Source organism: Thermobia domestica, chromosome 12 (genome assembly GCF_964235325.1).
Source record: "Thermobia domestica chromosome 12, izTheDome1.hap1.1, whole genome shotgun sequence".
Classification (NCBI taxonomy): domain Eukaryota; kingdom Metazoa; phylum Arthropoda; class Insecta; order Zygentoma; family Lepismatidae; genus Thermobia; species Thermobia domestica.
In genome coordinates, this window is record NC_137465.1 from 161,053,685 (window position 1) to 161,079,644 (window position 25,960).

A 25,960-nucleotide genomic window follows, 5' to 3' on the forward strand; every position below is an offset into this window, starting at 1 on the left:
CGTTCAGGGTTTGCAACTCTGCTGTAGTGAGAGCAGTATCTCGGAAACGACCTACTGTGATTCCTGACAATATCTACTTTTCCTTCCGAAATAGCATGGGGGCGGTTGTGAAGTATCTCGACGGTTCTCTTTGGGAGAATACAACGGTTTACCAGATATATCTTTCGTATGTGTTTTCGATTCACCATGGGCAGTACGCAATCTACGTTCAGTATTGCAGAATGCTTGTTTGGCATACATTAACTTTCATTCGAGATGACAGACGAAGAACATAATGAAAATTATTGGCGCTCCCGAAGACGTTCACATTTTTCCTGTCTTTAATGTACACACGTTCACATTCTGACCTCCTCTTAGCCCAAATAGATTGGAATTTTGCGTGTTAAAATCTTGCATGTTGTAAAACAAAATTAAAATATTATCTTTGGTTTCAGAATCGATATCCTTCAAATAGCCTATCTACACCACTCAGTTTTACAATACCTCACATCACTTCGTATTTTATCCGGTACTTCCTTACCTATGGGACCAATGAAAATCTTCCCTGTGTTGCTATTAAGCTTACATTCATTATCCTTCCATTTGTCTTTGTTTCGTGGTTTAACAGGCGAATTTCCCAGACTGGAATTACTTTCAACGTCCTGCATAGCGGCCATTATTACTTTCAACAGCAATGCGTATCAGCGGTCACGCTTGGCCGATTTCTAGACTGATAACCAATGACAGATAGTGTTATATCACCACAAACTCTCAATATTATAGATGGAAGCGGGATACGTCATTTTTCCACTCACGAGTTGCAGCTGAAAGGGGATACGTCATTTTTCCACTAACATTTTTGAAAGAAAATTTTCTTAATTTTCGTCCTACGCTTATGGGATCCATAGTATACGGAGTTGAATCCTAACATTTCTGCCCAATATACCGGATAGTTCCCTGTATCCAAATTTGTAGATATCTCGATTTTCCAAATTTTGTGGGATACGCCCCTTTTCCACTAAGCCCCTCAATTCCTGAATGTTGAATTGTACAGCGTGATAGTGATTATGGAATAATCCTTAGGCCTATTTGTCAAAAATATAAAACAGCTTTTATAAAGTACGTGATATTTCATAAGGCACCAGAACCAACTTGGTTAAATTATAATATAGAAATTTACTTTATTATATTGTCTGTATTATATTTACCAGTCACTGTATTATAATGTGCTTTACAATAAATAATTATTTATGTATTTCATATAATAATTAGAATCTTATTTACATTTATTATGGCCCTTGCTTTAGTAATAAACAGCAAATAATCATATTCATCATGATCAGTTACCATTCTCAATTAAAGACAGTGAGGCGAATGTAATAATTCACGCGAACATTAAGATTTGGATGAGTGTCCTTCGAACAGATCATGACAGAGCAACAGGTCCTCTAATAAACACCGTTAGAAAAGGTAATCTTAAAGCAGTTGTTAGGACAGTTGGTAGATTTCTAATTTTCGGATTCAAATGTGAGTTCGAGTCTATGTCAGGTAAAGAAAGATTTTTTCTGATTTAATTCTTGAAATGTGTTTGTTTCTCAAATTTATCTCGTAATCCTAGATAGAGATGTTTCGATGATGAAATAACGCTGCGGCAATGAGTGGTGGGTTAATCACCGTACTGACGGTTACGAAGTGGCCACATGGTGATTCTGGCGGTTACATAGAGACCACATGCCTATTTCAGGGAGGCACTAGCGGTTCAGACGAGGAGACACGGAGGATGCCTCCTTATTACTGCCGTGGCAGCAAAATTGTGGCATATGTGTAATTTCATAACAGTGCTGCCGCGTTAGCCGTCGACCCGCCTATGTCTTGCACATGAGGGAACATTGTTTTAAAAATATGATTGACTCGAACTTCGATGTGAATTAACGAAAAAGACTGTTTCGATTCTTTCTCCGTCTTTTTCGCTACCTTGGCTTGACGGACATTAAAAAGTTTAAACTTTTTGTCTGTGACTGGTTTGATTTGGTCGAATGTCACTAAATCCCAGCGATCTTAACAATTAAATGTTGCACACTTTTAAGCTCAATTGCACTGAACAACCTGGCATCACTTGCAGATAAGCAGTCTAGCACTATTTCAATTAATTCTGTCTCACCCGGATTCTGAGCTATGGCATATTATTCTACTATAACTTTCCATGCGAATTTCATCAATCGGCTGTGTTTTCTACTACCATACCTCATAACCTGCATGAATTTATAAAGTTTTTCCATCCGCATGGAGAAAAGGTGTTCTTTGAATAATTGTTCGAAATCCGAGCAATTTTTAATAATCTGGCAATTGTTTTATATACCTTCGAGCTCCTGACTTAAAAACAGCAAGATACCAACATAGTTTTTCATATCCCGAGGCCGGAATTAGTAGAAACGTCTGTTCTAAATTTTCTAAGACAGAACTAGCTATAGCTTTAGCCGAACCGAAAGTGGCTTCGGTTTAGCCATATTCGCCAGCAAAAGTGTCCAAGTAATTTAATTTTGACAACCTTAAATGTAAGAAGCGACTACCTATGTCCTTCGTGAGTGTTGGCATACAGTGGAGAGTTGCAATTATCAACAGGGCTCTTAGCACTCGAAAAGTTTTGTCCGAAATTTGTATAAGTTTGGAAATTTTGACCTGAAGTTATTACACTTGGCATCGAAACAATCGTATGACTGCACATTCCCTCCTGAACTCCAGCATTCGAAGGAATAGTTGCTACTGACTGGCTACCAACGGAGAATGATTAACTGGAAGAAGTGGCAGCCAGTGGATTGTGGTTTCGGGTGTTGCAGTACGAATGATCGGAGACAGAAGATATCAACTGGACTCATTGACTGATCAGCATAATTTTAAATGCAAATGCTATGTGACATGTGAAATGAAATAAAATTCTGTTTTTTTTAAAAAAATAAAAAATAATGCAGACATCTTATCCGATTAGTCACCTTATTTAACTAGTAAATTCATTCTTCTCTCTTTGGAGCAAATCTGGCTAATACATGCTGATTGAACTCTAGTGTTCTTATTGTCAGGTCTTTTTCGATGGAAAGCATAACCAATAATGATAATCTATCTTGGAACATCCCATTCCTTGAAAGTGTCAATTCTTTTCAAATGTGGAAAAACGCCTTTTTTCTTTTGCTGACGTTATAGGTACAGTTAATATTAATTTCAGAAGCTTTGTAGATTCATTAAATATTTTTTCTAGATTATTGCGAACAATTCATTCTAGAAAACCCAGTCTTTGACAGTGATCGAAATTCCTCTGCAGTGTAGATTGAAGACAGTTCGTGGCAGAGATTAGTGTTATAAAATATGTAAATTGAACACACTTTATTCACAGTTTATCTACGAAAATTTAAAACAAATTGTGGAAATATATCTAGTGCAAACAACATTGTTGCCATAGGATGTCCTGTGAATTTAAACCGGATTTTCTCGAACACTCTTCTGAATTGCACTTTGCTTGTTTTGTCTAAGCCTTAATTGCAAGTTTTTCCTCAGTGGAGAGCTGGACATATTACTTTTTTGTAAGTTATTTACAGAAGTCATGGTATAGAATTCATGCAGAATTTGTAGGTTATTTAAAGAATTAGAGCGCACACGACTCAAGTAAATGTAATAACTAAAAACCAAAACAGCTGACACGAAAGAAGTATATGAATAGCGAATGTCACATATACACCAATCCACACACGTGCGTAAATGAAAAAACTACATTCCAAACCATCCGTCTTGGTTGCAAGCAGTGCACGATGAATACATATACTTCTACACGAGAGGAAACAATGCTTATAAATGTATCGTGTAAAGCCAGAGTGAACCAAACACCAGAGTGTTCATCATGGAGAAAATTAAGGTTAAAGTTGGCGTTATATTGAAAAATCCTGGGCATTGATTTTATTAGTTTCTTTTCTGAACTTGCTTTACAAAAGAACCAAAAAATGTGTACATAAATTATTTGAATGAAAAAAACAAGTTTTGTGTCATGAAAAATATATCGGAAAACAGTGCTTTGTAGTTAGTTCAGTTTGGCATTATACTTACATACGATTTTGTACATAGTGCACTCAACTACGTATTATAACACAGGAAAATAGTTTTAGAAAATGTTTCAAACCTTAGAAATGCAACAACCCTTTATACCATATCATGAATTTCATGATCATTGTCGAAACCATGATTATGGTAATATTCGAGTTCATGATCTTCAGCACGACAATCTTCTATTGATTGCAGATTCTGGTAAAACGGGTGGTGAACTGGTGGAACAAACTGTAGGAGTTAAAGAAGATCTGTCTTCTTTGCTGCACTTATGGAATGTCCAGAAGGATACAAAGAGGATAAATGTACTGAACTCAGACCTTTTGGTCGTCCTTTCACATTTCTTTAAAGTTGACGGAATTATATTTGTCCATATTGAAATATGGCTTATAATACGTTATTCCAGGATTATACTTTTCAACTTTTATTTCCTTTATCTTCAACCATGGAACTTTGCACTTATTCGAATTCACTTTCCTGCAGAGTGTCTGCTGCCAAGCAGCACTAGGTGCCGTGCGTGCAAACGAATCCTGCTACGAGAGGCCATCCTGACCGAAGTGTTCCCTGAGTTTCCTCAGTCCCACCAGGTGAATGTTGGAATGGTACCTTCTGTAAGGCCAAAACTGCTGCCTTTTCACATCCTTCCCCTTCCCTCTCTTCGCCTGAGCATTAGTTGCCTACTGGCCATAAATAACAATTCAAATCAAAATACAATGAATTCCTCTTTTACCAATAAGACAAAAATGAAGTAAAATATTGAAAACAAATTGTTAATAATATGAACTGACATAAATGTCTGTTTGGGAACCGCATTTCTGATTAAAAATACCAGACGGTCAGATCAGGGGGGACCAGAGAGAACCTCATATCTGATTCATTACAAATGTTTAATTTATTCGCTTCTACAAAAATAACAAGAAAATACTGGGACGTTTTGTTCCGTGGTAAAAACAAGCACTTTGCGAAGCATTCGGCTGTTTTGGCAACTTGGCAACGCTGGAATCATAGCCCAGCGAAATGTGAGAACCAGAAACAGAACGGTCCGATAGATACAGTATCGTTTCATAGTGAACTATCTCCAAACTAATATAGAGAACATTATCATGCCATAGTGAACTATCTCCAAAATTAATGCATAGATTCATTGCGTGTATGGGTTCACCAAAAGTACTTTCACTGTCATGTAACTACTCTTCATCTCTAGCATTTGGCGAATTTTTATGCATCAAATTCTTCATTTGTAGATTATTTGGACAATTTTCCTTTAGTTCACTATGGCACAATTCTGTTCTTAACATATAGCGACTGGAAAGCAACAATGTAGTAATATTACATATTACTTTTAAGAAAGTAGTAAGTAACAGTTTTCCTTACCTTCGTCAGTGGTAGGAGCATATTCCGATCCACTAACACTAATATCACTCGTGTCTTCTTGAAATTCCATGTTATTACAGGTAGGTTTCTTGGCCCTTAGTTCACGATTGCTTCTGCTGCCAGCCATGTTCTACGTCTCTTAGTTCAGTGTGGCACAAACAAATACAGGTTGTTTTCGAATGGTGATATTTTCGTTACCTGATGTCGCTATCTTACACAATCTTCCGGTGGTTCTCTTTGCCTCTACAAAATTGAACCGTACCTACACTACCCAAATAATACTAAATCCGCAAATTGGCGGAAAGTGGAGTTGGTTCACTCTGGCTTTACACGATACGTTCTGCAAAGGAAACTAAAACCCGAGAGATGCAGGATCAGCATGTAACAGAAGTCAAAAGTCAAAGAACGTCAAAACAAACAGCATTGCCAGTTCTACACGAAGAAATGTTTGCTGGGATTGGTCCAAAGTATTTGAGGGGTCCAATGCGTCTATATAATATCGAACCTGTCTTATTCTGCACCCGCAAAGACGATAAGTAATTAATTACTGTCACCTATATTTTTAGAAAAAATGATAGGATGATTATTTTTAAGAAAAGAAAGAGTACATGATGAGGTATAAAATAAAATAGTCTACATCAATTATTTCTCTGTTAAACAAGTATTGTTCGTTAAAAAACTCTACAAATGTTGTAAATGGGATTAACTCTACAAATGGGATTAACTTGTAAATGCGTGTTTGAGTTCATTTGTTTTCTACTCTATTTCATAATTTCTTTCTTATTTTGTAATTTTGCGATCACTTTTTTTTTAATTATCATTATATTGGTTTGCTTCAGTATAGTAACACAATTTAAAAATATAAATGCATAAAAATAAATTCCATTTGTAATTAGTAGTAAAATAAAATTTAGAAATCTGGTTGTATTTAGCGCGAAAAACCTTCTCGTTCACTGGAAACCGTGCCGCGTTGTTGCAGGCGCACTGCAACAACCAGAGCCTTTAACTTCTCAGATAGGGGAAAGGAAACTTAACATTCGCTCCAATTGCGGCGCTGAAGAAATCTTGTCGTTGTATGCTCGCTGCAACGCAATATAAATTAGAGAATCTGTGACAGATTGTTTTCGCTTTTTCAAACTAATTAATGTATTTTACAGTTATAGAAGTAAAAAAATATGTTATTTAAAGTATATGGGAGCATTAGAAAGTAATTTTTTCCTGTTCTTCACTAATTTTATTCTTGAAATACTTTGGTCTTTGCGCAACGCTACAACACTAACATTAGCCGCCACTGACTGGAAGTCGAATCTAACACAGGAGGCGAAGTAAACAGAGTATTCAATGCCTAGATTTGGACTGACAACACGAAAATTCTATACAAGACACACTTCTATTATCCCTTTCTTTAAAGTAAGTAATTCCACCGGGATCACATTCGGTCTGTGAATATTAGTCGGCTGACGGACAGACACCGTTACAGTGGGTACCGTACTAGTCTCCTCCATAGAAGAGACTGGTACCTCCACTGGGATGACGAAGTCTGATCCGTCAGATTCAACCAAATCATCATGACCTTTGTTTATGACCTTCTGTGTACACGCATACTACTACTTTCTTTCTTTTGCGCCTTGGTTTGTATCGGAATTTTGGCATCAAACAGATCATATGTCTCTTTATTGCTTGTTTCTAGATGTGATATTTCCTGAGTTTGAGCATCACAACGTCGATTCAGCTTATCTTCTGATAACCGAAAATCATTTCCAACCCCGTCTATCCTAACATTTATTTGATTCTGATAAGTATCTGCAGTACTCTACAAATCGCAAACGTCCATTCTGATTTTATCCATGTCTTTACTTACACTCGCAACCTTTTCGATTATTGCATGTGACACAACCAATTTTATTTTTTCAAATTTTACATTAAGAATGTCGATAACATTGTCCCTTTTTCTCCAATTGCTTGAAATTTACTGTCGAGTTAACATTTAATGACTGACTAAATTGATCTAATATAGCGGCAAAATCAGCTGGAAACATTACGGAAAACACTAGCGCCTGAAGTGTGACGTTCTTTCCTAAGATCTACATGTTCGTCCTCACTAGAGGTTTCATTACCAGGCAATGGTTGAAGTGAGACGGTATGCGGTGATATCCCATACCGCCTCTGGTTTTTCAGTGATTAAGACATACCGCCTCTGGTTCTTAGTGATCAAGACATACCATCACGGAAGAGTATATGCTAATAAAGCCTTTAATAAATTCATTTTTATACACAGTAATTGACGAATAGCTTTGCACGTAAAAGCATTTTATTTCATATGTATAAACAATTTCTAAGTTGACAACACCGACATTTTTGTTATCTTTTCCCTACCTTTTGTTTTTAAAATGAAGCGTCTTCAAAGAAGTTAATCTAGTTTATATTTTGATGGTCCATATTGAATTGTTTCTTTCGTACGTAACTATGTGGTCTTGTCTTAATTCATATAAATGTCGTGTTTTGAGCATGAGCGGATTTAGGGGTTGTCTGCTGTGGGGGCGATTCTTCTGGGAGTTTGGAGTACCCCTCAGTCGAATGAGAGTCCGGAAACTTTCCCTGCAGGAAATTGTTAATATAAAAACTAGGTTTTTGAACATTTTGAACATTTGAACATATACCATAAGGGGATTTTTTTTTTCAGAAAGTTGTTGGTGAGGGATCAAAGTCTCTCTATACCCCCCTCCGTAACTAAAGAGAAGCTCTCCAGTAGTTTTCAGTCATTATGTAAATAGAAATGCAATATTTTAGGCAACATACCCTCACTGTATTTCAACATTTAGATAGACGGTATATCATGTCAAAATCGTAATAAAACATACCGTCTCTGCTTCTTTTCCACTTCGAACATTGTTACTAGGTGAGTCTGGGAATGGCCCAACGTAATTTGTTTGACAGCGCAGGTTTTACAAAACTACGGTTCCTTATCCCTATCGAGCTCTTTAACTTGTTCTTGTGATAGTTCGTAACACTGAGCGTGCAGCCACAAGTGTCAACCGTTACAATAAACAGTTCCATAACAACTCAGAGTTCAGCATCCATGCCTAATGATTGTTACTTGTAACTCTCTATGGAGAAGGTTGCAAAACCCAAATTATCGATACAGGATATTGATTTCCCAGTTGAACCAGGACTGACGATCACTGAAAATAAATAGATGTGTAAAGGCCCTTAAAAAATCCAAACCTATACCATCTTTTGACCAGAATTTTGCGCAACGAAAATAAATAAATAAAAGAACACGAAATATCCAAACTGAGAATTTAGAAAATAAAATGGAACATTCGGTCGTATCTATTTCCGGTTGCACTAAAGAAAAAATATACAACAACAACAAAAATCAGTGTAGGCTATTAAACCACTGAAATAACATCTCTGAAATTAGATTGTAAAATGTACCTTGTACTGCTCTGCTTCCTCTTACACTGTATTGCTTTGCATACACATTTTTCTCTTACTAACAACAATTACCCGCTTCGCTGGGTTAAATATTTAAAAAAAATAGTAATATGTTACGTTACTCAATCACTTTTTACTATTACTAAAGCACTCTTTGATATTGGTAATTTTCGATCAGTTTTAAATGTCTCTCCCCTCCCCAACCTTTAAATTACACCGTCAAAGTGATATAAGAAAATCTATCTCAGGTTTAAACTTCATCTAGGTTGTAAATTTAATCGAGATCGGTTTGGTGGTTCAACCTCATCTATGTTGAAAATTTGATCGAGATCGGTCGGGTGGTTCAAGAGTGATGAAGTCACAAAGACAGTCACTTTATTATATTTATTTATTATATATATATCTTCCCCTCCTCTACGTTGCACCATCAAAGTTAAATGACGAAAAGTTATCCCTCGCCCGAACGTCATCTATGTTGAAGATTTGATCGTGATCGCTTGGGTGGTTCATGAGTTAAGTTTTATTTATTTTTATATATAAATATCCCCCTCCCCTAGGTTCTACCGTCAAAATAAAAATGTTTATAAAATATTCCAGGCCCGAACCTGATCTATGGTTAAAATTTGATCAAAATTGGTTGGGTGGTTCAAGAGTTAAGTTTTATTTATTTTTATATATAAATATCCCCCTCCCCTACGTTCTACGGTAAAAGTGATATGATAAAAATCATTCCAGGTCCTCAACTCATCTACGTTGAAAATTTGGTTAAGATCGGCTGGGTGGTTTAAGCGTGATAAAGTTACAAAAACAGTCACTTTTATTTTTATTTTGATAATTGTGTCGAGTTTTTCTATTCTGAATTATATGGAGTTTTAAATGAATGTACGCCTAAAAATATAAAGAGGAAACGTTCATATCCAACCTGGTTTACTCCTGAAATAATAAAAATGTTAAAGAAGAAAGAACGTTATAGGAAGAAATTTTAAAAATCAAGACTTTACTCAGATTACATGCAATTTGTTACACTAAGGACACAAGTAAAAAATAGTATTGAAACAGCTTTTCGTGATTATAACAACGCAATAGAAGAGCAAATCGTAAGCGATCCTAGGAAATTTTGTAACTATATTAATAAGAAAAAATCTTCAAACATAAATCAATCAATACTTGAATATAACAAAGAAAAAATTGTTGACAATAAATTGAAATGCGAAGCTTTTGCTAAGCATTTTCAATCAGTATATAGTTCTGAACTACCTAATATTAAACTATCTGATATTTTTCTGAATGATGTTTCTTCGATTGTAGATACAATGTCACTGGATAGGATCACTGAAACAGAAGTAATCGAAGCTATTGACAAAATGAAAGGTAAAAGGTCAATTAGTAATGATGGTATACCATCTTACATTTTTAAAGATTGTAAGGAATTTCTTGTTAAGCCATTGGCCTCCATATTTAATCTGTCTATCACTCAGTGTTATTTTCCTGCAAAATTTAAAATATCAGCAATATGCCCAGTTCCCAAAATTAATCCTGTAAAATTAATACAAGATCATAGGCCAATAAGTTTGATTTCTTCTCCAGCTAAAATATTCGAATCAGTAATTTGTAAACACCTGTTTAATCACATTTCACGATATCTCTCTGATTCACAATATGGTTTTAGACATAACAGATCAACAGTAACAAATTTGTTGAATATAACTCAAGCAATTAGTGAAGCTCTTAACGTAAGGTCTCAAATTGATGTAGATTTTAAGCGAGCCTTTGATTTGATTAATCATGAAATATTTCTTAAAAAGATTAAAGGATTTGGTATTTCAAATGAATTAATTCGACTATTTAAGTCATATTTAAGCAACAGAATCCAATATGTAACATATAACAATTGTAAATCTAAACAATATTCTGTATATTCTGGAGTACCCTAAGGATCCAATTTAGGGCCTTTACTATTTTTAATTATGATAAACGATTTACCTGAAGAGTTCCAATATTCTTCGTGTCTAATGTTTGCTGATGATACTAAATTATACAAACAAATTTTTACAAAAGATGATTGTGAAAAATTACAGAGAGATCTGGTGAGGTTGAGTGAATGGTGTGAAAGAAACAAATTTGAACTCAATATTTCAAAATGGAATGTTGTAACATTTTCAATCACAAAGAAACCTGTTATATTTAAATATATTATAGGGAATCAAGTACTGGAGAGGAAAGAAGTTGTCAGGGATCTGGGAGTATGTTTTGATGCAAATCTAAAGTTTACATATCATATGAATATTAAAACAAATGAGGCGTTTAAAATGCTTGGATTTATTAAACGGTCATGCAGTCATTTTAAAAACATAATAACAATATTAACATTATATAACTCTTTTGTTAGAACAAAATTAGAGTACGCTTCTATAATTTGGGAACCATTCTACCAAAAACCAAAGCAACAAATAGAAAAAGTACAAAAGAATATGTTAAATTTTTTAGTTATAAAATTGATAATATACCAACTCGTTATGTATCTTACAATATACTTCTCAGGAGGTTTCAGCTTTTGTCACTGGAGGATAGAAGGTTTATTCAATGTGTATTGTACTTGAAAAAACTTATTGATAACCAAGAGGATAATATGTCTTTCTTAGGTAAATTACCATTCCGTTGCCCACGTCAAAACCTGAGATTCAGACAAATGTTTAATATGCCTGACAACAAAACAAATTTAGCTAAAAACTCTCCGTTGTATAGGATATGTGAGAGAGGCAATAAAATACATACTATGGGTCTGGACGTATTTCAATTAAAATGCTCAATATTTAAACAAAAATGCGTCCAAATGTTACTTAATAAAGTGTAAAGATTGTTATTATATCTGGTACTTATTGACTGTACGTGAACAAAACATGAGTAATGGTTAGTTGTTAGAATTACATATAGCACATTCTGCATCATTATAAAATTAACAATTTGTACTTTGTAATTGCCTTCGGGTGTTAAGTACAAATAAATTATTATTATTATTATTATTATTATTATTATTATTATTATTATTATTATTATTATTATTATTATTATTATTATTATTATTATTTACATATATCTCCCCTTTTCCCGTCTTCTACGTTGCACCGTAAAAGTGAAATGGCGAGATGCAAACCTTATCTATGTTGAAAATTTGATCGAGATCGGTCGGGTGGTTCAGGAATTATTATTTTATATTCATTTTCGTTTATTTTCCTTCCTTCCCTTCTCCACCCCTAAGTTCTACCATCAAAGTGAATAGCTAAAAACACTCCAAGGCCAGAAACGCATCTAAGTCAAAAATTTGATCGAGATCGGTCGGGCGGTTCAAGAGATTGTCACAAACATAGTCACTTTCAATTTTATAATATAGATTGTATATAAATTCTAAAGTATATATTGCATATAAAAGCAAATGACAAAGTTAAAATGATATTCCCAAGATACCTAAAAGAAAATAGCATATTCACGATTTCTACCCGTTTATTTGAAATATGACTATCAATTATCAAAACTTACAATGAAAAAAATCTTGTATAGGTTTCACAATTTATATTTCTCGTGTTAGCTTGAATCATAATCAATAACCGGCAACATATGCATATTCTGTTTATATACTTTACTAATCTACCCTACCCTACGCTATTAATCTAATCTATTCTACTAATCTACTCCACTAACCTAATCTATTATACCCTATCTTACTATACTAAACTAATCTAACCTACACTACTATCAATTTCTATCCTAGACAATAGATCCTACCTTATTCTACTAAATTAACCTACTCTACTATAATAAGTTTCCCTACCTTAGTCTACTTGACTCTACCCTAGCACAGATTGGTGCTTACATGCGACACTTGTCTGTCTTTTTTTTTTACAAATATACCCACCATCGATTCCCCCTGAACTTCACCTGTATAAAATGAGATATTATTATGTCGCTCAATGGAAATATATGGAATAATTAGATTATTAGTAATATAATTTTCATTTTCCAACAGTTATTTCTGGTGGCCTCCTTAAACTTCACCCGTACAACGTTGAAATGTCATGTTACCCAGTGTAATTACTATAAGAATTTTAATTTTTAAAGACCTGTTTCAGGCTCCGCTCCTCTTAACTTCACCTGGGGCACTTGAGGTATTTCTTACATTGTCGATTGCAACTATTTGAAGGACAATAATAAGAAATTAGTGAAACAATTATAATTTGCATCAATTAGCTTACGTCGAGTAGTGTTCTTAAACTTAACTTGGACACATTATGAAATAATTTCTTATTAATGTAGGAAGGAAAGTTGATATTTTAAATTATGCGCTACGAGCAATAATTGTGGGTAACTAGAATAAATAAGACAACATAAGCTTGTATAAAAACGATCTGAACATATAAATATGAATGGAAAGTTTTCAAAGAGTACTATAATAAGAAACAAAGCTATAGAAAAAGAAGGTTGTATTTAATATGCTGTGTAATGATACCAATATCGTGTGTATAAATTGGTAAGATACTTTCAGAGTATTCGAATTATAATATAAAATTGTAATATCGAACTATGTATATTATCTGTATGATTAACAATGTAATTGTAGGAAAATAGATATATAATTAGGATAAAGTCTGGTAAAGATATTTCTGCATCACATGAAATATGTGCATGGGATATAAATAGCCACCATTAAAGTCGTTGTTATTCGACTGTAGATTACACTGTTCTACAAAAAAATAAAAAAGTTCTATTTCTGGGCAACAAAGTAGTGATTCTGAAAGGATTTTCACTCCTAAATTCAAATCTTATTTTAGTTTTTCTGCATCAGGGATAGTTTTGGAGTAATCAGCCCGTAATATTTGTGTTTGTAAAGCATCACTATATATTGTTGACACTATATATTACATAGAATTGTAGGTATGCGAAACAGCTGTCGACCGTGCATAATGGTTTACTTTTTTCTTTTGTACTGAGTGTCTCTCTTGTCTCTAATAATACACCAGTAATAGTCTGCCAGCATGGTGGACATCCACTTCCCTTCATAGCGTTTTTCAATGGTGGATATATCTTTATGAAATCTTTCTCCGTGTTCATCGGTTATGTCATAGTAATTACTGGGGAAGTAATCCAGATGTGAGTCCATGATATGCACCTTCAAGGACATTTTGCACCCTAAATCCTGATAAGCTGCAACCATTTCATCCACCATCTTCTTGTATTTAGGGTCCCGTCTTCTCCCAAGGAAGTTTTGGGTTACTTTCGTAAAACTCATCCATGCGCGCTTTTCTTTCTCTGTGAGACATGCCTCAAAACCTCTATCTTTCTGCAGTTCTCGTATCTGCGGACCTACAAACACGCCCTCTCTTATTTTTGCAGCTGACAATCGAGGAAATTTGTCAGCAAGATATGCAAAAGCTGGCCCATTGGGATCCATTGCCTTCACAAGCTGTTTAATAAGTCCAACTTTTATAAGTATGAGTGAAACAAGAACATTTTTAGGTTCTACAAGACTGTTCCGCTGCACATTCTTTTCACCAACTGTCCAATTGAGTTTAGACCACTCCTTTTTCACATAGTGGGAAGTTCTTTCCCGACTATCCCATTCACACAAAAAGCATACATACTTCGTGTAACCTTGTTGCATCCCTAATAATAATGCTATTACCTTGAAGTCACAACACAACTTCCACTTATGTTCACTGTGCTTAATTAAGGTCAATATCTTTCTGAAAATTTCAGAACTCTCTTTGGTGAAAGTGGCATATGCAACTGGGGTTGAAGGCAGTTTATTCCTGATATGCAGCAATACACCTTTTAAGCTATTCTTCAAAGCATCCAAAAATAATCTCCATTCACCAGGTTCGTATGTTATGTGCAAGACTGTCATTAATCCATGATCATCATTGCAGAATGCCACGGAACTATCACTGGCAAAATAAGACACAAAAGCACGTTCTCAGTTCCTGAAGGTTATGTTGGTTGTTTCGTAGAGAAGGTATTCCTGTAACCTGAAGCCTAACAATTCTGCTTTCTGTTTACTGAGTCCTAAGTCTCGCACTAAATCATTTAAATCATCCTGCTGTAATACACGTGGCGTGGGCGTACTCGTACCTTGATACGGGGGATCCCTTCTTTTTTCCGGAGATATAAGTTCTGTAGTGCTACTTTCTTCACTATCACTCATCTCTTCTATTTCTGTGGGCCTTGAAGGAACTGGTAACGCTTCAGACTGTGCCATAGGTCCTCTTGCTGACGGCAGATCCGGTTAAACAATATGTTTCTTTTGTTTGCTGTTCGTGAATCCCTGAATTTTGGTTAAGCAGAAATAACAGTCTGTCAAATGGTCCTTGGTTCCCTCCAAACCATCGGTAAAGCAAATAATAAAACATTTTTCCTTGCCACCACTTAATTCATTTACAATAACATGTAGCACAACACATATTAGGTGACCACTTCTTATCAAAATCACCAGCTCCGACGCCAAAGTACTGCTTATATGCTCTCTTGATGATGGGTGTGATTTTCTTCCGATTCCTCACGAAGGTGAACTCGCCACAAACATAACAGAAGTTGTTAGCTGCTTACTTACAACCACGAGTGCGAGGCATATTTTTACTTCACTTGCACTAGCAAGAACACTAGCAAAATGAATCCACAGCATTCAGTTTACATACAGTAAGTAGTACTAACGCCCGATAAAATACCCGATTCACACACTCAGTTTAACTCACAAACTACTCCCAACATCACATTGCAACAACAAAACACTGTCGGGCAAGTTTTGCCAACCTCTGAAAAATGAAAGCTGTCAATGTTGCAAGGTCTTACTTTCCAAATTCCCTTTTGACACCATATACTGTGTTTGACATGTATATGAATATATGTAGTACATGAATGCTTGAATTACTCGTAAACTATCCCCGACGGATCAAATCGGATGTCTCATTTGAACTTCCATGTCACATTCCTTTCATGGTACAAAATTTCATTTTAGAAATACAACCCTTGTAAAACAGTGTATTCATTCATACATATGTTTCTACAGAAACGTGCGCAGTCCGATGACGTTTCAAGCTTCATTGGGCATCTCTAACATTGTATATAGTGACAATATACATCGTTTTAAAGCTTATGAAATTTCCAACAACTTCTATTCGAGCACTTTTTTAATATTTCTACTCTGTTAAGTTGTATGAGGCAATGAAAAGAATATGTCCTCTAATACAGATCCCAATTTTTCACTTTATCCTAAAGTTATGCAAAAGTGGTTTCTCGGAGAAACTTGATAATAACTTGTTACATTGCCTGTAATATTATATGTATAATAAAGAAAGAATGATCCTTCTACTTTAATTAGTTTAGAAGTTATGTGGCATAAACTAATTACATATGAGAAATCCAAGATGGCAGACTATTTATTCAAAATGGCGGAAAACCCGCAACTGGATTTTTTGGTATTTTCTGGAGGTTAATGAGGAAGAGATCACGAACGAATTCCAGAAGGTTCCATATTTTTATCCTATATGTTTAGGTTTGGCCCGTTTTTGATGTAATTTGACTGGACTATAGGAAGTAAGGCACACTTGTTGTCCCAAGCTCTAAGGAGTTCCTCCTCACTGGAAAACCACATCCATTTCAGCTACATTTTTACACACTGAAACAGAGCAAAGAGGCAGGTAGCAAGTGCTGAACTGTAAGCAGGGTGCTCAAGAAGTTTCAGTCTTGTACGGTCAAATATTAGGTGCAGGCTTTCGCGCAGTGAGCTGGAGCATTGTCATGATGGAGGGACCAGATGTCCATTCTTAAATTGGTCTTAGGTTCTTCATAGATTAGATTGCTTTAGGCAGGCACTGCTTAGTGTACCACTTAGCTGTGACCAGAGTTGCCTACATCAAAAACAATATTACCGGTTTTCGTCTTTAAAATTACCGTATATTACAAAAAAAAAATTATCGTATATTTGTTATGCATCTGACAATTGTAGAAACAAGCATAAGCAGGCATAACATTATGTATTACTATACTAATAGCAGTAATACATAATGCATTTATTAGTAACCTTCAGTTTCGAACTCTAAATCTGTGTCACTGTCCTCTCTTTTTTTAATTCTCATTAACACTACTCTGAACAACAACAAAGTTTCCACCCCGTCGTAATCGTAATTGAATTTGAAGAATGGATGCAGGATTGTTATTTGCCATTTCTCAAATCGTTATAGATTTATTTTATCGGGAATTACTGTTAAAAACGTCAGTGGATGGTTGGATCGGTCCCCCTCTAACTTCTACCGGCCCCCCTACAGTTTTGGGCTGGCTACCGGCCTGTGTTACACAATGTTAATATGTTAATAAAGAACATGATAATAAAAGAATGATAAGTATTGACCGTGAGTGATTTATTCAAATAATACTGAAATTATTTTTTTTTAATTCATAAAATTTAGTGAAGCACTAAATCAGTGTTTTCCGTTTAGAATTTTGACTTATTATTAATGTGCGATTTTTTTGCAGTTTTGTTAACAGCGTTCTTTTTTTATCAATTAAGTTTAATTTCATAATGTAGCGGAAAATAGCGGAATTTCAGTAAGGGTAGCAGAACGTGGCGGAATTTTGACGGTACAGTAGCGACTTTTCGAGCTGGGGACCTGGCAACACTGGTAATAGGTGACGCAATTTGATTTACTATTGCAATGTGCTGAAGCTAACCAAGACTCAGAACAAAGTTTGAGTCTTAGATGATGAGGATATATCGTAGCTGTAACAAAACCCCGATCAGTAAAGAAGAATATGATAATTGTATTTTTCAAATCGAGTGGAATTGTGGAGCGTGTCGTTTTGACACACAAAAGGTTGGTACCTCTGTGTCAAAAAGAGATTTGAGGAGATGCAACATATTTGGGCATTGTAATTATTTGTGAACTATGAACCACTGATTATTTCTCTTGTGATAAATTTTAGTTTATACTATTCTAATATTGAACTCATGAAGTTCTTAAATAATTTGGCACATGCCTAAATTACTTAAGAAGGGGTTTTTAAATTATAATTCCAAATTATATTATTTGTTAAGTTTTGGCATGGACTCCGAATTCAAGAATAGAGTTTATCTCAGTTTTATTCTTGTACTGACAAGGGAACATCTTACATTGATAGTAGCATTGTCCAATCAAACAATGGGCAATCGATAATGCAGTGAAAAAAAGTGAGAAATCCAAAGTTTTACGGGCCGATACCCAGAAACACAGGAGATACAGAGGAAAGAAGAATCTAAAATCATGTGAAGATAGCAATGCAAAAGATGCACTTACACAGAAAGAACTTCAAAATGATTAAAGTAATCAAAATGACATTTACACAACAGTATAGTAAGCAAGCATCTCGGATGTAGACGAGTACATACAGTACTACAGTACACTATTCAATCTAGTTAAAACCAAAATATGAGACCACAAACAAAAATATAATCACCGAAGTATGAAAATAAGGGACGAAGCACAGTGTCGAAGCAGGTTTGCGCAAGTGGAAAATCAGAATAGTACCAAACACAACACACAAAACTGAAATGATGCATACTCTTGGATTGACAATTGATTAGCAGGCTCACTTTTCTGATGCACGTAATATTGAATCACCTCACACATTATTGGTAGTCAATTTTTCAGTGTTGTTGTTGATAAAGCGCTCCACAGTTAGTTGGTATTGCATGTACTCTTCTACATCCGAGATTTATATAGGTTATCTTCAAATGTTGGCAACACTGAATATCATGACTTCACAGGTATTGATTCTACTCATAATTTGATTTTCTACGTTATAATTCGTGTTCCATGTCATTTAACAAATCTTCATTTTGTGCTTAGTTGGCAACACTGCATTACATATGTTATTGAGCATGTCTGTGGGCAAGGGCGCCCATGTTGTGGTTTCGAAGTATGAGCTATATTTCAAATATAGTTTCAAATTATGCTGTAACTAATGTAAAAATTCTATTGCGTTTTCGATATTCCCAAGTACAATTTCCTATAGGGGGCGAGCGCCCCACCTTGCCTCTCTGATGGGCGCCCTTGTCTGTGGATACACTGTTTGCTTACTATACTGTTGTGTAAATGTCATTTTGATTACTTTAATCATTTTGAAGTTCTTCCAGTGTAAGTGTATCTTTTGCATTGCTATCTTCACATGATTCTGGATTTTTCCTCTGTATCTCCTGTGTTTGTGGGTGTCGGCCCTTAAAACTTTGGATTTCTTACTTTTTTCACTTCTCTATCGATTGTACATTGTCCCATTGGGCAATGCTACTATCAATATAAGATGTTTCCTTCTGAGACCAAAAGTAGTAGTATAACAACCATACAACTACCAATTTTAATACTCTTCCTTCGTAGCAGTAATTGTAAGAGACATCGAGAAACTGTTTTTGACGTGAAAGCAGCGTCCGATGAACAGGTTCCATCTTTAATATTTATTTCATTAAATATAATGTTGTGGTTTTAATATTACAGTCGCAATTTTTTGGCCAAGTCGACTATTGCACTATTATTGTCACAAAGTGTTTAATTACTTTCACTAAATATCTTTAGTCACAGCGCAAGTCACAACCAAATGGCGCGGACATAAGCCCGAATCAGCCTGCACTAAATAAGTAGTATATTGTTACAAAGGAAATAAGTTGAAGATAATAAATATGTACATACGTTACAAAACATTGAGTACAACAAAAAATAAATCTAAAACATTACTTGAATTAAGAAAATTAAATCTTAGAGTTGTACGTCCCACGGTTATGCCGGTTAGGCTAAAGGAGACGGTGATGATGAGTAATGAATGAAATTGTGTAATAAAGAAAGTGGGAGGAAACTGGAGAACCCCGTGAAAACCCACCAACACGGTGTTTGTCCACCACAAAGTCAACACGGCGCGAGCTGAGATCGAACCAGAGAACCCAAGCACCGGAGGTGAACGGTCTACCACTGAGCCACCGCGCCCCTACATGTATTAAGTAAAATAACTGCACGAAATGGGAGTTCGAAACAGTCCATCAAACCCTAATGCCATCTTGTCTCAAAGTCCCAAAATCATTCATATTATCGCTCTATTGTAGCCGGAAGTTATGTTCACATTTGGTTGTTGCCATAACAATCTCAGATATATATATATATATGTGTGCGTGTGTGTGTGTGTGTGTGTGTGTGTGTGTGTGTGTGTGTGTGTGTGTGTGTGTGTGTGTTCTTTAATACTATATTGTAGACTGTGAGTGTGTTTAGAACAGTTTATATTTTAAAAAAATATTAATTAATAAATATTACTTTTACATTTACCTAACACCAATCTAGAATTTATAATAAAATCTTTCAGTAAGCAGTTGACGAGTTCTGAGGGCTGTACGATGGGGAGTAATGGATAAATTTGTGATAGTGAAAGGTATACACGGTGTATGTGTGCAATGTGAGCGTGAAGCTAGGGAGCAGAAAGCGGTAAAATCCGTTTTCAAATTGGTTTGGAAATAGTGCGAAAATTACCAAAAACTAATTTGGTGTTTAAGAATAGAAGCAAACACACAAAAGTTTCAACAATAAAGACTAAATTAACAGTTGAAATACAAACATTACCATCATAAGCGAAACAATGAAAAATATGGCCTTAACTAAACTAATGGAAACTTGAATGGATGGATATGCTTCGCAAGCTGGAAAGATGCCACATTTTACAAATAGTAATTCAGTGCCCAGTGGTAGTGACGGTATCTGTTTGACTGATGTTCTCCACCTTAATTCGACAACTGTCTGATGTGATCCTAGCAAGTCGGAAACTTTTCTTCTTCCATTTCATAAAATCACAAATTTTGTCATAACATGGATGCTGTCCGATCATTTTTCTCCAATATTAAACTTGCATATGTAAATAATCCCTCTCTGTCTCCATATTTCAGTCTCTCTTTTTCTCAATGTTGTCCACTATGAATGCACATGGCTTATAATCAAACCTTCAACTCTTGAAACCAAATATAAGTGCTCTAGTAGTGTGCTATCGTAACTCCATGGTTTGTTGCTAAATACACTTTTATTTTAGATTTTGTTTGGGAGGACGAATTCTCCGCCGGCATAAGAGTTTCACTTTTTATATTAGTGTTTTACTATATATTTGACCAAACTACATATATATCACCTGTTTATTTCAAGAGTGACACAACTCAGAAATTGCAATTATTGACTTATGGGCAGAAAACGAAAGCTAATCTTGATATCTATCTCCGGTCCAAAACTGGTCGTTAGAGAGCACTTTGTTGTTATTGCGCCCATTTGTTTTCATTGCGTTTCGAAACTTCCAAACGCTTCTTCTAAAAAGTTAGGAATTTTGAGTGATGTCACTCTTGAAATAAACAGGCGATATGTTTACCACACTCACGGGAGGAGGAATTATACCTTCTTGTCCTGTTTAAATGACGCCCCTGGAACATTTGATTTCAATTGCTGAGAAGCAAAAAGAAATTAATCATTGAATAACACTAATTTGTTTCAGTAGTTTTTAGATCTCTGCACTCGCATTACTGACTTCGGAAAGCACAAAACATACTGCCGTGATTGACAATTTCCATAGATTTCACAAGGAACATCTTCCTAGCTTGATGTGATATGTAGTCTTCGAAGAAGGAAAAGATTGTAAATAAAGGCGTTTATGAAGCTATGGGAGCATTTTCTGACATCTTAAAATTATTATTCAGGCTCTACAAAGGCATTTCTGAACAAAAACAATGAAACAGACGATTTTAGAACTATAAAGGTTATATACAAGGTTCCTGTTCTTTTCGTCTGAATAGGAGTATATTACGTCACACGGACTACTTTAGGCAAGAAAAGAGGGAGGAAGAGCTGGATTGAATACCAGGAGTAGATAGTGGATCGAGACATTTGTTTTTGAATGCATAAGCAAATGGCACAAGAATTTGATAGTATTAATTGGACTTAAACTTTTTGTAACATTTCCTATGCACCGTACTGTACATATATTGAGCGAACTCTTTTTAATTCGAAGTCCAAGGACACATGAAAAAAATTCTATTCACCCAAAGTCCGAAATATCCAAAAATGTGCATTTTTAAATACTTAAAATTAAGCAAACAAAACTACTGCACTTGAAATACAGTAGATTTTACCTTTAAATTAGGTATTATTTACGTGATCCAACACTGCAAACAAACAAGAAACATTTATTCCACACATAAATTAAGCCACACATACCATAGAAAATACATTTAAGTGCAGTGCTACATACAGAATTAACATACAAAACTACTCATAGACGAGTAACAGCCATAATTATTTGTTTTCACTTAAAGAAGTTCGTGAATTTTGTTTTGATTCGATTATTTTACATAATCATTAAAATGATCAGTTTCGTTTACTGCATGAAATAGGTCATTAATAAAATTTGGGGGACATTCAATAAACGTTCTTAAATTTTCAACCATTTCGAGAACATCACACATGTGAGTTTGACACATGCTTTTTCCTTACTTCATCACCTATCTCGTCTTCATTTTCTTCATCATTATTAGATGCATTGAGTTTTTATGTCACGCTTCACTACGGCTAACTCTGCATAACTAAAAACTGCATTCCTCTGTTTGCAATCTAATTTTGCTAAAGATTTTTGGGGTGTATTATTTCGAATTGTCCAAATGGGAGCTTCAAAATTTCGATTTACCCACAAGTTTTAATCATTATTATCAATACAGTTTTTAAGAGGAGTACAGTTTTGTTCGAATTATCCAAGTTCGAATGATCACGAGAATGATGGATACACAATTATTCAACCACCGAGAAGAATACACTTAACAATGCGGATATAACAGTAAACCAGCTCGCATGTCAAAGTAATAAGGGTGTGAAATATTTTTTATATTTTATATTTCTTCGAAATTTTAACTAATTTACTAATTTAAACATTCCCAGGAACATTTTGCCTAACAGTATCTGAAACACAATAATAATAAGTTTTTTATTATTACTTTTATTATAACAACGTGATTATAACACAGTTTTACTTACTGAATAATTACTTTTAGTTCTTTTAGAAAATGCTCGAACTTTCAAGTTCTTTTAACTAAAAATAAAAGAATGCGCTCTATATATGTATTTCTCTCAAATAAAAGATCTTGTTATTAGATTAAACGCATGCGTACATAAAATAAATACGCTTGCTAATTATTTGTAATTCTAACAATACAATAAAACAAATCTATATAACATGAAACTTTATGAAAATGCTCTCATTATCTTTTAGGATAATCAAACCATCATGCCTCAGAGGAAACAGGTACCACAAACATTATACTTCTTAAGCCTTGAAGCTTCTGTTTCGACAGTCAAAAGGATAGAACACATGAATTCTTCTTCAACTACCTACTGGCCTTGTGACCACCTTCCAGGCCATATCGTCACACACTTGATGGAAATATATTTTCTAAATATTTTATCAGACAATGAGTACATCGATTTGAAAAAATTTAAGTTTAAAAAGGAAATTCGAAACCCAAGAATTTTATTCACACCAAGAATTCTGAAAATAGTTATGTTCTCTTCGGAAAACGATTTTCAGTTTTTGCATAGATGTAAAAGTTTAAAAGAATTCGCTATTGTGGAAGACAACAAGGAAACTCGATGCAATTTCAAGGAATTCTTAGCGAGTGGAATTCCTATTATACTTTCAACTCAACTTTGGTCAATGGCAAAATTGTATTTTATGAATAACGATTTACAAAAGTTATTTATAGATAAATTAATGATAGAGAATCTATTAAGTAGCCGGTGGAGTACCTATAATAACAAACTTTCTTTGGGAACACGGAACAATATTGTTAGTTTAGACGTATACTGCTCAGATCTCTCAGTTGAGGATATTATTGTAATCCTACAGATTGTCCCTAAGATTAAACACTTCAACCATCCGAATGTGTTACTTGCTTTATATAAAATGTACAAAGACAAACAGAATATAGTTAATGATTATCCTATTTATGATTTGACTAATGTGACTATATGTTGTGAAAAAGATTCTCATTATAGAATGGAGGTTGATATTATCGAAAGTTTGGCATTGATGATTAAATTATGTCCTCAAATTGTTAAAGTAGCCATTCCACACTCAGTATCTCGAGAAATATTACATAGTATCCTGAATGTATTGATTTCTCTTCAGTCCGTTGAAGAAATATATATAATGGAAGATTTGTTCGCCTCAGATGAAGGAGAAAATACAGAACTATTTGATTTTGTCTTGAAATACAGTGGAAGTATACGAAAGATTGTCTTTCGATTGAATGGATTTGTGGATATAGATAAATTAGCATCATTTTGTCCTAATTTAGTAGAATTGAACATCATCTCTTCTTCCGTAGAGGGCAGTAAAATGTCAAATATTTACACAATACCTGAACGTATACGAGTTCTGAGCATTCGAAAAGAAATTGGACTAAATTTTTCTTTCAGTTCAATACTTCTCAAATCTAAAACATTACGTGTAATTTCGTTTTCTGATATTAGTATTGATGAAGCTTTGTTAGATGAAGTGACATCTAAAAATTATTGGCCAAATCTAGTCTCATTTCATGTATCCAGCTGCCAAACTTTGAAGTTACGTCATGTCTTAGATCTTTTATCTTCGGAAAATGATTTAACCTATATCTCAATCGCAAGATGTTCAAATATAAGTGCTGATGATGCACGTACTATCGAGGAACAAATTATAGAAATGCGATTTGATATAAATTTTTATTTCAATAAATCTTATGAATTCAATATTATTTACTTTGCTTAGCAGCTCAGTCTATTATTTTGAGTTCACATTTTTATGAGTATTAGAATTCAAGGAAGCTCGTGATTTAACTATAGTTTAGAGACTTTAAGAATAACTAAATTGTTTCTCAGTCTATTGCATTTTACTTAACATTGTTATGTATATTAGAATTATTTTTTTACTTGAAGTCTTTTTCATTATTATTATTATTAATATTATTATTAATTATTTTATTTTGAATTTTTATTTGAATATCTATATTAAAATCTCTACACAAATGTATTTAAATATTTCGATAAACACTTCATTTTTTATTTTATTTTTTTTAAATCAAGGAATTAAAAATAGCTTTGATTAAGAGAAACAGCCTTTAGATCTCTCTAAGTATGCTTAGTTCTTGGATGCATTTTTTAAAATTTTAAATTGTAAAACTGTCACAGTGTATTTGACGATATTGGTAATTCATTTGTAAATATTAAACAGAATATGTAATGAGTGTAATCTCAAATAATAATACTGTATATTTATATTAAAGAAAAATATAGAAATTGAACACTTATGAAGATTTGTTAATTCTAAAAGTACTAGAAATCAAATTACAGACTGAACTAGAGAGGTCCAGAACTTACTGATAACTGCTTTTCTCTTGAGTTGTAAAATATAAATGGAACCTAATTTTTGTTAATTTTCAGGAAATGTCAATTATTTCCATTTTAAAATTTCCGTAAAATAGTCATTATTACGTAAAATAGCTGTTCTTGGCTAGTCAGTTTTCTTCTGACATTTATCTTTCTTCTGCTACAACTACTTTTTCTCAGTTCATGACTTCCCAAATTATAGGTAGTCAGAATATCTTACATCAGAAGAACGCTAATTAACATGTCCAAGTGAACTGTATAATAAAAGCCTAGTTCCTCGGTTAACACGTAGTATTGTTCCTTAATTCTACTTTTCAATTTAACTTCTAACTCCACCTCCTTATTTCCTCGTTTTCAATATAAAATTTGGAGCACAGGAAATACGAATTGATCTCTTACTCCAGTTCTACTGGTCTTGTAAGCATAACTACATTTTTAATTAATAATCGTAAAAAAATCGTAACGATTAGCAAATTAATCGTTGGTTTTTGTGAAAAATCATTATAATCAATATTTCTGTGTGTCATGATATTTTAATTTTTCTGTTTATTAATTGTAAGTTTTGTTTCAGAACTCTTCGTAATAATATAATAATTTTCCCATCCTTAACTTTATCCATTAATTTTTACATTAAC

At 34.2% G+C, this 25,960-nt stretch overlaps 1 protein-coding gene across 2 annotated transcripts; it reads left to right on the plus strand.

Annotated features, from left to right (window-relative positions):
* Positions 1-9,716: 9,716 nt before the first annotated feature.
* Positions 9,717-24,710, plus strand: LOC145666793 (uncharacterized). 2 transcript variants are annotated; one of them, XM_081734352.1, is made up of 2 exons: positions 9,717-10,251; positions 23,176-24,710. In XM_081734352.1, the coding sequence occupies exon 2, from the start codon at positions 23,191-23,193 to the stop codon at positions 24,706-24,708; it is 1,518 nt and encodes a 505-aa protein (XP_081590478.1). In that variant the 5' UTR covers positions 9,717-10,251; positions 23,176-23,190; the 3' UTR covers positions 24,709-24,710. The 2 variants fall into 2 exon arrangements, with proteins under 2 accessions (XP_081590478.1, XP_081590477.1); XM_081734351.1 differs by lacking the exon at positions 9,717-10,251 and adding an exon at positions 13,329-13,405.
* Positions 24,711-25,960: the final 1,250 nt, after the last annotated feature.

What these genes read in the sequence shown, in the direction of transcription:
- LOC145666793 (XM_081734352.1), top strand. Translation starts at nt 23,191, where the DNA reads ATGCCTCAGAGGAAACAGGTACCACAAACATTATACTTCTTAAGCCTT.